We start from the raw sequence: 16,190 nt of genomic DNA on the forward strand, positions 1-16,190 counted from the left end.
AAAGTATTCCATGGGAAATGAAATACAGAGAAAGAAGGGAGATATCAAAAGCACTGTCAGTGTTTGTCAATTATGGCTTAATAAAGCTGGGAATTTTTAAAAAGTTAGGTGCTGCCAAAGACCAACTCTAGCAACCTTATAATTTTAGCTAGATTCAGCTGCCTGGCACTGGAATTCCTTTCGTCATTTTTAAGATGTTTTGTTATTAAGGTATTATTGATATACAGTCTTACGAATGTTTCACTAGGAAAACAATGTGGTTACTACATTCACCCATATTATCGTGTCCACCCATACACCATTGCAGTCACTGTCCATCAGTGTAGTAAGATGCCACAGAGTCACTATTTGCCTTCTCTGTGCTATACTGTCTTCTCCATGAACCCCCCACCCACATCATATATACTAAACGTAATACACCGCAGTCCCCTTTTCCCTCCCTCCCCACGTGCCCTACCACACCCCTCCCCTTTGGTAACCCCTAGTCCCTTCCTGGAGTCTGTGAGTCTGCTGCTGCTTCATTCAGTTTTACTTCGTTGTTATACTCCACAAATGTGGGAAATCATTTGGTACTTGTCTTTCTCCGCCTGCCTTATTTCACCGAGCATAATATCCTCCAGCTCCTTACATGTTGTTGCAAATGGTAGGATTTGTTTCTTTCTTATGACTGGATAGTATTCCATTGTATGTATGTACCACATCTTTATCCATTCATCTACTGATGGACACTTAGGTTGCTTTCATATCTTGGCTATTGCAAATAGTGCTGCAATACACATAGGGGTGCATATGTCTTTTTGAATCTGAGAACTTGTATTCTTTGGGTAAACTCTATGGACTGGGATTCCCGGGTCAAATGGTGTTTCTATTTTTAGTTTTTTTTGAGGCTATATATTGCTTTCCACAATGGTTGAACTAGCTTACATTCCCACCAGCAGTGTAGGAGGGTTCCCCTTTCTCCGCATCTTTGCCAGCATTTGTTGTTCTTCATTTTTTCAATACAGGCCATCCTAACTGGTATGAGGAGATATCTCACTGTGGTTTTAATTTGTATTTCCCTGATGATTAATGATGTGGGGCATCTTTTCATGTGTCTGTTGGCCATCTGAATTTCTTCTTTGGAGAATTGTCTCCTCATATCCTCTGCCCATTTTGTAATGGGTTATTTGGTTTTTGGTTGTTGAGGCATGTGAGTTCTTTATATATTTTGGATGTTAACCCCTTGTTGGATATGTCATTTACAAATATATTCTCCCATACTGGAGGATGCATTTTTGTTCTGTTGATGGTGTCCTTTGCCGTACAGAAGCCTTTCAGTTTGATGTAGTCCCACGTGTTCATTTTTGCTTCTGTTTCCCTTGCTCGAGGAGATGCGTTCAGGAAGAAGTTGCTCATGTTTACACTCAGGAGATTTTTGCCTATGTTGCCTTCTAAGAGTTTTATGGTTTCATGACTTACATTCAGATGTTTGATTGATTACGAGTTTACTTTTGTGTATGGGGTTAAACAATAATCCAGGTTCACTCTTGTACATGTAGCTGTCCAGTTTTACTAACAATAGTTGTTGAAGAGGCTGTCATTTCCCCATTGTATGTCTATAGCTCCTTTATGATACATTAATTGATCACATATGCTTGGGTTTATATCTGGGCTCTCTAGTCTGTTCCATTGGTCTATTGTTCTGTTCTTGTGCCAGTACCAAATTGTCTTGATTACTTTGGCTTTGTAGGAGAGTCTGAAGTTGGGAAATGTAATCTCCACCAATTTATTCTTCCTTCTCAGGGTTGCTTTGGCTATTTGGAGTCTTTACTGGTTCCATATGAATTTTAGAATGATCTGCTCTAGTTTCTTGAAGAATGCTTTTGGTATTTTGACAGGAATTGCATTGAATCTGTAGGTGGCTTTAGGCAGGATGGCCATTTTAACAATATTAATTCTTCCTATCCACAAACATGGGAAGTGTTTCCATTCATTGGTATCTTGTTTAATTTCTCTATGAGTGTCTTGTAGTGTTCAGGGTATAGGTCCTTCACTTCCTTGGTTAGGTTTATTCCTAGGTATTTTAATCTTTTTGATGCAATTGTGAATAGAACTGTTTTCCTGATTTCTCTCTCTGCTAGTTCACTGTTAGTGTATAGGAATGCCACAGATTTCTGTGTATTAATTTTGTATGCTGCAGCTTTGCTGAATTCAAATATCAGATGTGATAGTTTTGGAGTGGATTCTTTAGGGTTTTCTATGTGCAATATCATGTCATCTGCAAACAATGACAATTTAACATCTTCCTTTCCAATCTGGATGTCCTTATTTCCTTGTGTTGTCTAATTGCTGTTGCAAAGACCTCCAGAATTATGTTGAATAAAAGTGGACAGAGTGGGCATTCTTATCTTGTTCCCAATCTTAAAGGAAAGGCATTCAGATTCTCATTGTTAAGTATGATGTTGGCTGTGGGTTTGTCATATATGGCCTTTATTATGTTGAGGTACTTAACCTCCATACACATTTTGTTGAGAGTTTTTATCATTAAGCAATATTGAATTTTGTCAAATGCTTCTTTGGCATCTATGGAGATGTTCATGTGGTTTTTGTCCTCCTTTTTGTTGATGTGGTAGATGATGTTGATGGATTTTCTTATATTGTACCATCCTTGCATCCCTGGAATAAATTCTAGTTGGTAATGGTAGATGATCTTTTTCATGTATTTTTGAATTTGGTTTGCTAATATTTTGTTGAGTATTTTTGCATCTATGTTCATCAGGGATATTGGTCTGTCATTTTCTTTTTATGTGGTGTCTTTGCCTAGTTTTGGTATTACAGTGATGCTGGCCTCCTAGAGTAAGTTTGAAAGTATTCCATCTTGTTCTACTTTATGGAAAACATTAAAGAGGATGTATATTAGGTCTTCACTAAATGTTTGATAAAATTCAGCTGTGAAGCCATCTTGTCTAGAGGATTTGTTCTTAGGTAATTTTCTGATTGCCAATTCAATTTCATTGCCGGTCTGTTCATATTTTCTGTTTCTTTCTGGGTCAGCCTTGGAAGTTTGTGTTTTTCTAGAAATTTGGCCATTTCTTCTAGGATATCCAGTTTATTTGCATACAATTTTTCATAGTATTTTCTAATGATTCTTTGTATTTCTGTGGTGTCCATAGTGATTTTTCCTTTCTCATTTCTGTTTATGTGTGTAGACTCTCTATTTTTTCTTGATAAGTCTGGTTAGGGACTTATCAGGACTTATCTATTTTGTTTATTTCCTTCAAGAACCAGCTCTTCCCTTCATTGATTGTTTCTATTGTTTTATTCTTCTCAATGTTATTTATTCCTGCTCTGATCTTTATTATGTCCCTCCTTGTACTGACTTTGGTCTCATTTGTTCTTCTTCTACTTTCGTTATTTGTGTGTTTAGAGTGTTCATATAGGATTGTTCTTCTTTTCAGAAGGAGGTCTGAACTGTAATATACCTCCATCTTAGCATGGCCTTTGCTGAGTCCAACAGATAGTGCGGTGTTGAATTATCATTGTCATTTGTCTCCATATATTGCTTGATCTCTGTTTTTATTTGGTCATTGATCCATTGGTTATTTAGGAGCATGCTGTGAAGCGTCCATGTGTTTGTGGGATATTTTGTTTTCTTTGCATAATTTATTTCTAGTTTCATATCTTTGTGGTCTGAGAAACTGGGTGGTACAATTTCAATCTTTTTCAATTTACTGAGCCTCTTTATGTGGCCTAATATATGCTCTATTGTTGAAAATGTTCCCTGTGGACATGAGAATGTGTATTCTGCTGCTTTTGGGTGTAGAGTTCTGTAGATGTCTGTTAGGTCCATCTGTTCTAATGGATTGTTCAGTGCCTCTGTGTCCTTACTTATTTTCTGTCTGGTTGATCTGTCCTTTGGAGTGAGTGGAGTGTTGAAGTCTCCTAGAATGAATGCATTGCATTCTGTTTCCAATTTCAATTCTGTTAGTATTTGTTTCACATATGTAGGTGCTCCTGTGTTAGTTTTATAGATATTTATAATGGTTATATCTTCTTGTTGGATTGCCCCCTTTATCGTTATGCAATGTCAGTCTTTGTCTCTTGTCACTTTCTTTGTTTTGAAGTCTATTTTGTCTGATACAAGTACAGCAACTCATGCCTTTTCCTCCCTATTAGTTGCATAAAATATCTTTTTCCAGCTCTTCACTTTTAGTCTTTGTATGTCTTTGGGTTTAAAGTGAGTCTCTTGTAGGCAGCATATAGCTGGATCTTGTATTTTTATCCATTCAGTGACTCTTTGTCTTTTGGTTGGTGCATTCAGACCTTTGACATTTAGGGTGATTATTGATAGGTATGTAATTATTGCCATTGCAGACTTTAGATTCGTGGTTACTGAAGGTTCAAGGTTAACTTCCTCACTATCTAAGAGTCTAACATAAGTCAATTAGTATGCTATTACAAACAAAACCTAAAGGTTCCTTTTTTTCCTTCTTTATATTCCTCCTACATTCTTCATATATTAGGTATCATATTCTGCACCCTTTGTCTATCCCTTGATTGACTTTGGGGATAGTTGATTTAATTTTGCATTTGCTTAGTAATTAATGGTTCTTCTTTCTTTACTGTGATTTTATTACGTCTGGTGACAGCTATTAAACCTTAGGAACACTTCCATCTATAGAAGTCCCTCCAAAATACACTGTAGATGTGTTTTGTGGGAGGTAAATTCTCTCAGCTTTTGCTTATCTGGATATTGTTTAATCCCTCATTCAAATTTAAATGGTAATCTTGCCAGATAAAGTATTCTTGGCATGAGGTCCTTCTCCTTCATTTCATTAAATATATCATGCCACTCCCTTCTGAACCTTATGTTTTCTGCTGAGAAGTCTGATGATAGCCTGATAGGCTTTCCTTTGTATATGATCTTATAGTATTTCTCTCTGTGGCTGCTTTTAATAGTCTGTCCTTATCCTTGATCTTTGCAATTTTTATTATTATATTTCTCAGTGTTGTCTTCTTTGGATCCCTTGTGTTGGGAGATCTGTGCACCTCCATGGCTTGAGAGTATTTCCTTCCCCACACTGGGCAAGTTCTCAGCAATTACCTCCTAAAAGACACGCTCTATCCCTTTCTCTCTCTCTTCTTCTTCTTCTTCTTCTTCTGGTACCACTATAACATGAATACTGTTCCACTTGGATTGGTCACACAGTTGTCTCAATATTCTTTCATTCTTAGAGATCCTTTTTTCATTCTGTGCCTCAGCTTCTTTGTACTCATGTTCTCTAATTTCTATTTCATTTATCAACTACTCCACTGTATCTAATTGCTTTTAAAACCTTCCATTGTATGTTTCATTTCTGATACTGTGTTTGGTAAAGATTGGATCTCTGACTGGAGTTCATTCCTGAGTTCTTGAATATTTTTCTGTACTTCCATGAGCATGTTTATAATTTTTATTTTGAAATCTCTTTCAGGAATATTGATGAGATCAGTTTCATATGAATGTTTCTCTGGTGTATGTTGGATTTTGCTTTGAACCAGGTTACTTTGATGTTTCATATTTGTATGTTGCGCCCTCTAGTTTCCAGAAGCTCTTCGCTCTGGAGCTGCTCAGTCCCTGAAGTAATGTTGGGTGTCACAGGGGAGTGGTGTTGATGCCTGGTGGGTGGAAAGAGTGGCTTCCTGCTTCCCGGCTACTTACTATCCCTGTCTCCACTGCTAGATCCAGTGGGTGGAGCACACAGGTATAAGCCTCTATGCATTGCGTTTGTAGCTGTTGTAGGCGGGGCTTCCCACTGGCTCGCCTGATGCCAGGACAAGGTATCCTGGTTTGCGAGTGAGGTGTGAGCTTCCCAGAGAAAGGTGCAACAGGTATGTATCATGGAGGGGGCCTTGGAGCTGCATATCCAGCCAGGGGGGCAGGAACGCCTGAAGGTTGTGGAAGTTCCCTCTGTGCTAGGTAGACTGCACCTGGCCAATTCTGTCTACCTGTCCTTTCTCCTGGGCAGTAATCTCTGTGCAATTGTTGCCCCTCTAGCAGCCCTCTCACCATTAGGATGTCTCTCCTTGTTTTTGTCCCTGAGCAGCTGTATATATATCCGTTTATCACAAGCATCTGGAATCTCAGTCTCTCCAGGTATTCTGCCTGTCTTAGCTTTCCAATCACCCTAATCAACAGAGAACCATGCAGTGTAGGTTTGTGCTCCCAGAAAAAAACTCAGAGCTAGGTGTTCAGCAGTCCCATACCTCCACTTCCTCCCTGCTCTGTTTCTCTTCCTCGTGCCAGTGAGCTGGAGTTGGGGAAGGGCTTGGGTCCCGCCAGGTCATGGATTTGGTTCTTTACCCTGTTCCGTGAAGTCTGTTCTTTTCTCCAGGTGTTTGTGGTCTAGTGCAGCCTTCTTTCCTGATGCTCTTTCAGGATTAGTTGTCTTAATTATATTTTCCTTTTATATGCAGTTTTAGGAGGAAGCCTCTGTCCCACCTCTCACGCCACAATATTTAATGTCCCTATTGTCTTTATGAACTGCTTTATTTAATATAAAAACATGTCACTAACAAAACAGTAACTTAAACAACTAAGGGAATAGGACAGAACCAAGAAACTGGAATTATTCCTAGGGAGATACATTGTCAATGGCAGTTCTCTGATAAACTTTACAATGCCAATTATTTTGATGAGCAGCATTTTAAATCTAAGTTAAATTGAATCCTACATCAATAAAGAAGATAAACATTTACTAAACCATAAGTCTTTAACTATACTTCATGCTCAGTTATTTGCCCATTTGTTTTGTGAGTCAGCAAAACAACTTAAATTAGTCAAATTTAATTCTTTCAGCCTATTTTGCAAGTGTTAGGAGAGGGCCACTGAGTCCCCTGATATCATTCAGGTCAGACCAGAGATAATGACAGTTAGGAGTCTTTTAAGCTCTAAGACATGGTAAGCCCAGGTTTTCTCTTAACTATAGACATTTCCTACTTCATACACAGGTGCTAAAAAACATCTGTGTTGAAATTTCTACTGAGATCAGTTACATGACAAAGTATTGGCTTCATACATGGTAAATATGGACACAGAAGACTATCTCCTGCCACTGATATATCCTGGTGTCTGAAATTCTTATCATTCAAGTGATTCCTATATGCTAGTCATTGTCTCCAAAGGTCCCTTGTCTGAAAGTACATAATTACTTGGAAGAAGTAACCATTCAGGCTCTTTGCAACCTGTAATACTGTAGGACTTTAATATATTAGCTTTCTCTGATAGGCAAGTGATCACCAGAGGGAAAGATTCAGAATGACGGTACCAGATGTAATTCTAGAGTTGGGAATCCTGTACTCTCAGGAGAGAGTGAGTAGTAAAGAACAAAAAGACTTCCCTATTACAGAGACCAAATTTTTGATACTAAAAAATCAGTCATAATGTCAAAAGTGGTAGCTTCTTGAGGGCAAAATTGAAACTGGTTTACCTACAAAAGTGCTTTTTCAAGTTTGCTCCCCACACAAATCACTTGAGGATATTGGCAAAATACTGATTCTGATTCAGGAGGTTTACTTAGGGTGGGGCTAGGATTCAGCATTTCTTTTTTGTCATGAGTTTTTATTGAGGGACATACAGTGAAATGCACAAATCTTAGTGTATAGCTTGGTGAATTTTGACATAACATATGTATACACTCATGTAAGCATCACCCAGAATAAGATATCAAACCAGCATATCTAAGTATATCTCAGGTAATGCTAATGCTGCTGGTCCCAGGACCACACTTGAGCGACAAGGGACTACAGAATATTTAATTTAAGTGTTCATTTTAGAAAAGTCTTTTCTGTCATAGTGAAGGGAGCGTTCCAACAAAGGCCTTTTATGACTCATAAATAGAATGTATTGGTCACTAGGAATGCTTACTCACTGATGGAGCACATCAAGAAAGTGCTGTATCACATGACCTGGGAACACAGCGCATGCAGGTTTGGGTTTACTCACTTGCCATTTAATGCAACAACGCCAACTCTGCCTCTACGAGTTGACATACTAGCCACGTAAGTCCACTGACGTCCCTCCGGGTCCCATCTTTCTACACTATTGAGAATACTTGACCCGTCATGACCACCAACAGCATACATTGGTCCTTCAAGTGTGGCAACACCTTAAAGGATAAAAATAACATGAGGGCTCACCGAGGTACACCACAGATAAGGGATATTGTTTTATTCTGCAAGCAACTGACGGGCTAAACAATTTTTCTTTTTGTTTCTTAAATGGTTTTGTGTACACATGAATAATTTACTGATCTTGATATGAAAGTAAATATAGTCTATTAATCCTAGGAAACTTTCAGGCCATAGTTACTGTACTGTGAAAGGCTATCACTGTTGTAACACTGAAGTCAAAGGAGGCAGTGAGAGACACTTTAATAGGGGTATCAGTGAACAGGGAAGCTGATTTTTTCTGGAATAATTTCAAGGCTAGGTTTTGAATGTAAGGGGTAGATGAAATGTGATACTGAATCTTGGATAAATTTTAGAATTGTAGGCTGTCTGTAGTAGGTCTTTTTAAACCCTGCTCTTTATTATAGGGATTAAAGAAAAGGAGATTCTGATGGGATAATGAAATAGACAGGGCTTTTTCAGGTTTAGTCAGAAGTGTCTTCCTTTAGATACTATGAATAACCACTTTCTAACTGCTGCTTATCTGTTCTGGGAATTCAAATAATTGGTTTTCTCCCCCACCTTCTTCACCATCTCAGTGTCTCAGTGGTATATCCTCATCACCTCTCCTACCTCTTCAGTGATATCAATGAAATTTTTAAAACTTGCTCTGATTTCTCCACAAGTTATGTTTTCTAAGCTATGTTAAGGAATCACACTGACACACTGAGCTCCATAATTATATAGTCTATCATTTGCATTGACACTGTATTAGGTAATTTGGGATTAACAATACGAGACCTTGATCTGCCACTTTTTAGCTGTGTATAGGTCAGTTCTTAATTGACTTACTAAGGTAATTATTCTTCTTTTTAAACAAAGGAGTCTAGCATGCAGAAAGATGTACTCTGTCAAATACCCAGGAGAATCAAAGTTCCTCACTATTCCAGAGGTTTTTACTACACCTTTCTTCAATTTCTTGACAACTCCTGGCTTAAGTATAACCTCGAGCTGCTCTACAATTTCCTCAATATCCCTGCCTTGGATCTGCATCCTAAGGCATTTGTTGACATACAAATTTAATGTTCTCGGAAGGGTCACAATTCATGTAACTAGAAACACAATGTCCCTCCATCATCATGTGCTCTTTCCTCTAAACTGAGCTTAGAAAAAAAATCCAGGTGTAGTTTTATATTCCTTAACAATGTATTCCTTCCAAAAGTTTTTATCTCTCTTATAGCAGGCCCTGTTAAAATATCAGTACAAGGGAGATAAAATTGACAAGTCTGACATCTGAAATATGAGAAGAGTTTGACAGGGTTTTACCATTTGCATAAACTTTCCAGCACGTTGGAGACATTTTGACTAAGGGTTTGGCTAAATCCCAGTAATGTGCAGCTGAACTTAATTTTAAAAAATCCCTACTAACTCTACATTTTTGAGAAACTAATTTTTAAAAAGCTCTATTAACAACGGCACATTCTTTAGAAACTATGGTACACTAAGCTCTTACCTAAGCCATGCCTCTGTGTTGACATGGGAGGCATCACAGTCCAGATTCTGCTAGCTGGATCAAAACATTCCACAGTATTTAACGTTTGAAAATCATCTATTCCTCCGAGGACATAGAGCTTATTATTAATAACTGCAACCCCAAAATGAAGCCTACGGTTACTCATGGAGCTACAATGTTGCCAGCTATTGGTCCTGATGTCATATATTTCAATTGTAGAGTTACCTGTAAAAGGGGATATTGGACAAAGTTAAAAAACACATGGATAAAAGCGTTGAATTGGCACCATTCACATTTTATTTATGTACCGATAATTTATAGCATGGAATCAGTAATTGCAACTCAAACTAAAGTAAGTAGACCAGATGATTCTCCAACTTGGCAGGCAAGACAAGAGGAATATTTTACCACTCCTGCATCTAAATACGTTTCAGGATAAAATAGTTTATTTACAAATATATGGCTTACATGCTCCTAATGGCTTTTTTGGCTATGCTATGCTACTGGTAGTACTAACACAGGTGGCAAACAAAAAATTATCTTGGAATCTATCACTGACTCATTTACACATCCGCTATGGTTTTAATTACTTATTCATTCAATATATTATACATGTAATTATACCATTCAATATATTAATTTGGGCCCTTTTAAATTCAGCTTCGGGTGTGTGTATGCTAATCTAAAATGCAAATGACTTAAGGTGCAGGAATGAAAATCCGTTTTAAATGGGTTTTTGGTGTTGATTCAAAGAATGTTTCATGATGGTGACTCAAAGGATTATAATTAAGAATAAAATTAATTATGACATTAAATATGACATTGAATTATTGCCTCCTTTATGTGTTAATATTTCGTTTTCTATTCAATAACTGAAATTTCAAGTTTACTACCATAGTATGTTGTCACCACTGCCATAAAATTTATCATTACTTCATAATAAGTTGTCACTTTTGTAGGCAGTACTTTTTGCCAGTCATTCACAATGCCTGCTAAATTTTACTAATAGTTGATTTTGTACAACAGGGATGTTTCTAACTAATAACCAAGGTGGAAAATGGAAGTATTATTATTCAAATATAAAGCATACCTAAGACAGCTTAGTGATTTCCTCTATGTTTAAAATGATCTAAAAATGAATAATTTGTCTCTTGCCATACCATCTCTGAGAGTTCATTGTTTTTAATAAATGAAAAGCTACTGATTACATTGTATGTACAAAAGCCCAAAGTTTACCATTTGACCATTTACAAATTTTTACTCCGTGATTATGCTTACAGTTTTCTGATGATTATTTTAAACGGTAGGAGTGTTAGTTAGCCCCAGCCACTTGTGTGATATCTGTATTTAGCAACTAATTCCAAGTTACTTGCATGAGTCAGAGAGGAAATTGAAGACTGAGGAAGCACTGCCTTTTTCCTAAACATCAAAACGTGTAAGTTCAAAAAAATATCTTAAAAAGAAAGGTACCTGAAACAACACACTAAGAACAGGCATATCTGCAAAGATTCTTATTTAAAGTTTTATGAAGGAGTGAAAATTGGTACATTCTAAAATGTAATACTGATTTTTGTAAATAAATGCTACCTCGGTAATGATTTTGATATACTTAGGTCTTTTTCGTTTTTCCTTTTTTGTTCCTAAGTGCTCGTGCCGGTTCTTCAGCAGATTCTAAAACCCTCAAAGAGGGGAATCCGTTTTGTTGTTGTTGCTCTCTCTTCTAAAATAGTAGCAATATAGCAAAAAGGAACATAAGATTTGAGTGAGAATTCCATTTCTAGTCTTTCTAGGTATTTGTCCTTGGGTTGGCTATCTAAACTGAAGAACCTTATAGTTTCTTCATCTGCAAAACTGGATAATAAATCTATCTTGTAGCCTTATTGTAAGGATTAGAAATTATGTTTGCAAAACACCAATCAAGGATCAGATACTCAAAAAGAGTAGCTTTACTACTATTTTAGTTGGCTGCAACTTCCCACAGGGCCTTTTATGTCTCCATGCTGAAGGTACGCAAAAAGCTTCAGAATCATGGCCTTCCTTCCTTCCATATAAAACTGCGGTAATAGAGTCAAGGGACTATAGGGTCACATTTGACACATTTTCAGAAACTGATGAGTTGTAAATACTTATTACCATGTTCTGTAACAATAAAAAAAGAAAACAAATGCAAAACCAAACAAACATAAACATTTTCCACTTCTCATGCTGCAAGTTAGGCTCTTTTTTTTTTAATCAGAAACTAAGAATGACTGTAACTGCATTTTGCATTTAGTAACTCTTTAATTTAAATATCAAACAAGACACCTTTCCACATGTTGTTAATATTCATTCTATTCAATAAAATGCAATAAAATAAGTTGTCAGACCTGAAATTAATTAAAAGATTTCACTGTATTTGTTCTTTTCTAAAGAATACTAGTTTTGTGAGGTTATTCTACTACTTTGGAAACAACTACATTTGCAAGCTCTTGTTTTATAGATTTGTGTTTAATTGGCATTACTTCCTGTATCACCTTCAATTTCCATATTAAAATTACAACTACACATATCAAAGGAAAGGATTAGTTTCTAGTAGCACAAAACTTTGAAGTTTGCATCATTTTCTACAAGGTGTCCAATGAAATTTCTACATATATACTTGGCGAGTATTAAGTAGTTTGATTTTATTTCCTGAACAGTCAACTCTTAATTACAAAATCCTCATTCCACTGTTTTGGCAAACATAGTTCTACCGACTTATGTGTAAAAAGGGCAGAACTACAGAGAAATAGGTTCTAAGAACAGTTCAAAGTAAAGATGATGGCTTCAGAAACGTTTCCTTATTCCCTTTCATAAAAGTCTTAGGTAAAATCTTTACTTTATTCCAGGTTTTAACTACTTACTTCAAGATCCTTTGTAACTAGCCTTTGAGTATCTAACGGGAAACTGACATCGAGGAGTTAGAGGCCACTCTTCTATTTCTGACAAAAAGCAAATTTGGAGGACCTTGTCCCTTCCATTTGTGATAAACTTTAAATAAGTTTTCCTTGAAAATAGATCACACTGCAGAACAAATGCTAATATTTAAGAATTGCTGCCACAAAAGTACCTGTTCTGAGTTTAGCCAACACTAATAAAAGGGTTATATTCCATAAGATAAGAAGAAAAGTCACAAAATTACATAAAGAAGCCTAAAATTAGCTTTAGATGCCAATATTTAAATACAGCTTTAATACCACCCTCATAATTCTGAGGGTGTTAAGAATATATCCTCTCTTTAGAATGATATTTTCAATTAACTAGTTTGTTCCTGCTACCTCTCATAGCATCCATGCCTCCCACAGCATAAAGCGCCCCCACAGTAGATTTTCTAGGCTTGGTCCGAGGGCTTTGCAGCATGTGTCTTCTTTCAGGTAAGAGATGATACTTCACAGCTTCTATCAGGAGTTTTTGGCACTCTAAATCAGCAGTGAACACAGGTCTTTCTTCAAAATCCGCCAGTAACTAAAAAGTAATAATTCACGGTATATGAAATGAGGAGCCCACCATTAGGAAGAACATATTCATTTAGAGAACACTGGAGAAAACTCGAGCTAATTCAAATGTAGAAATGCTATCATTTAATATTTTAAGTTGCTTAGTGACATACTTTGTGTTCACTGATGATTTGAAGTGATTAAAGCTCTCCATATAGTAGCTAAAGGACTCTGCAGATTTGATACATTATTCATCTTTGGAATAAGGAGTGAAAGAGGAAAGCACTCAGGAAATGTGTTTCTTAAAGCAGTCAAAGTGAAGGACTGCGTATATGTACACAAAGCAAGCATCTCCTAGTCTACTGCATGTAGCCAGACAAGCAGCCACCTTTATGCTGGATTTAGAGGAGGGAATACCAACATGCCCAGTGAAAATGAAACAGCATTGCCCACAGGGTGTCACATCTTTATCATCAAATCACTTTTGTAAGATATTCTGAAAGCAGGTGCTTTTTATCTGTACACATGTACATGTGTACATCAGTGAAGTACATGTGTTAGCAAGAAGGCAACACATCAGCAAGAGTAAATGACCAGTCCTTTCTGGCCAAACCATCACTGCCTGACAGACAGTAAGACCCTAACAGAATGGGATAAACATTAGGTAGAGTATTTTTCCTGAGATGAGCTTATAAATTACGTTTGTTTCAGAATTTATCAAGCATCATTTAGATTGGGTTCTTGGAGTTTGGGGTCCACAGTATCACATGATATTGAGAAGAGTATAAGATTGTTGTAATGAAGGTGCTAATTTCACTCCCTAAAACTTCCATGAAGGTTCCAATTCCGCACTGGTTAATCTCACCTCTGTTCTCACCTTACCTATAATTTCTGACGGATAACTATTTTTACTTGGCTGGTGAAACCCTAGGCATTTTCTAATGCATACACTGCTGAAAATACTTTGAAAATTGAGCTGCATAATTTTTTTTCTTCCAAAAATATTCTCCAAAGTTTTACTACCATTCACTTCATATATTTCATGTCTAGAATATACCATTTACTTCATATATTTCATGTCTAGAATATTTGTTTAAGGTCACTTTCAAAATTGTTTTGGAAAGTCTATATTCTGTATGCCATTGCCCACCACTGCCATCAGTAGCAGAAGTCCACAGCAGTCTACATTGTAGGCTCTAAGGCCTGCTCAGGGGTGGCAGGCCAAGGTACCACTGGTTGTATGGGCTGGAAATGTACCCACCTTCTAATAAAGTAAGAGAAGTCCAAACTAAGCACTTTGCTGAAAGAATGTCATATTGACTTAAAGCAGTGTAGACTCAAATGGGTCTGGTCCTTTACACCAGGGCATCTCAAGTGTTTACATACCTAAGAATCATCTGGAGAACTTGTTAAAACACAAATTCCTTCTCCCTGTACCCAGAAACTGTTTCAGTATGTATGTGGTGGGAATCAGAAACTGAGTTTCTGACAAGCTTCCAGAAAATGGCATGCAGCTGGTCCATGGACGTTTTGAGAAGCACTGCCTTAGAAAATCTGTTAAATTGTATAGACCTTCTCATGAGAGTAACACACATAAGAGCATCAACATAAAATTTCCATAGATGCTGGACCTCTGTTCTAAGATTAAATGAATATTTTAATGTTTCTCTTTTTGGTGTGACTATTGCCTTGCCGTTTACATAATTTGCTATACCCAGAAGAACAGTCAATGTTTTCCATTCCATATCGATAGGTTCTCAAGCTTACTAGAGTTCCATGGAATTTAACTTACAGCTAAAATGTTTTTTAAAATGTAGAGAAACCGGAAGATCCAGATTAAAGATGGTGGCATGAGAGGAGAGACAGAGGCTTCCTCCTAAAACTGTATACAATTAGAAAATATAGTTGGCACTACTAATCCTGAGAGAGCAACAGGAAAGCGTACTGCGTCAGACTGCACACACCTGGAGAAAAGAGCAGACCTCACCGAACGGGGTAATGTACCAGAGCTGTGGCTCCGAGGGAACCGAGCCCTTCCCCCACCCCAGATCACTGGTGGGAGGAAGTGAAACACAGCAGGGAGGGAGTGGAAGGCCTGGGACTGCTGAATACCTAGCTCCAGAGATCTTCTCTGGGAGCACAAACCTACATTTCCTGGTGCTTTCATGATAATAGTGCGATTACCGGGATGTAAAGCTAAGACAGGAAGAATTCCTGAAGAGACTGAGATTTCAGCCACATGTGGAAAGCAGGGATCCATATCCAGCTGCTCTGGGACAAAACCTTATACCGGGGTGCTCAGCCCACTGGTTCAGGCAGTGGAGACAGGCACAGCAGCCGGGAAGCAGGGAACAGCTCTTTCCTCCTCCCAGGCACCAATACCGCTTCCCTGCGACCCCCAACATTGCTTCAGGGGCTGAGCAGCTCCATAGTAGAATTTCTGGACACTAGAGGACGTCATATACAAATATGAAATGCCAAAGGAACCTGGTCCAGAGAAAAATTAATATAACTCCAGAAAAAGATTTAAATGACATGGACCTTATGACTCTTCCTGAAAGGGAGTTCAAAATAAAAATCATCTGCATGCTAATGGAGGTATGGGAAGATATCCAAGAACTCAGGAATGAATTCAGGTTGGAGATTCAATCGCTGAAGAGCACTATGGAGGGTATTAAAAGCAGGTTGGATACAGTGGAGGAGATGATAAATGAAATAGAAACTAGAGAAGAGAAATACAAAGAAGCTGAGACACAGAGAGAAAAAAGGATCTGTAAGAATGGAAGAATATTGAGAGAACTGTGTGACCAATCCAAATGGAACAATATTCACATTATAGGGATACCAGAAGAAGGAGAGAGAGAGAAGGGGATAGAAAGTGTCTTTGAGGAGGTAGTTGCTGAAAACTTCCCCAGTCTGGGGAAGGAGATAGTCTCTCAGGCCATAGAGATTCACAGATCTCCCAACACAAGGGACCCAAGGAAGACAACAACAAGATGTATAGTAATAAAACTGGCAAAGATCAAGGATAAGGACAGAATATTAAAAGCAGCCAGAGAGAGAAATAAGATCACATACAAAGGAAAGCCCATCAG

The 16,190-nt window shown here is 37.6% G+C and overlaps 1 protein-coding gene across 1 annotated transcript in view; it reads right to left on the bottom strand.

Moving 5' to 3' along the window:
- LOC140847393 (kelch-like protein 4) overlaps positions 1-16,190 on the bottom strand; it is a 210,822-nt gene that overhangs the window by 5,029 nt on the left and 189,603 nt on the right. The window contains exons 7-9 of the mRNA XM_073227618.1: positions 12,937-13,123; positions 9,641-9,865; positions 7,964-8,126 (exon numbers count right to left, since the gene is read on the bottom strand). Of these exons, the coding sequence (XP_073083719.1) occupies positions 7,964-8,126; positions 9,641-9,865; positions 12,937-13,123 (575 nt within the window). The remainder of the gene's footprint in view (positions 1-7,963; positions 8,127-9,640; positions 9,866-12,936; positions 13,124-16,190) is intronic.

Source organism: Manis javanica, chromosome X (assembly GCF_040802235.1).
Source record: "Manis javanica isolate MJ-LG chromosome X, MJ_LKY, whole genome shotgun sequence".
NCBI classification, from domain to species: Eukaryota; Metazoa; Chordata; class Mammalia; order Pholidota; family Manidae; genus Manis; species Manis javanica.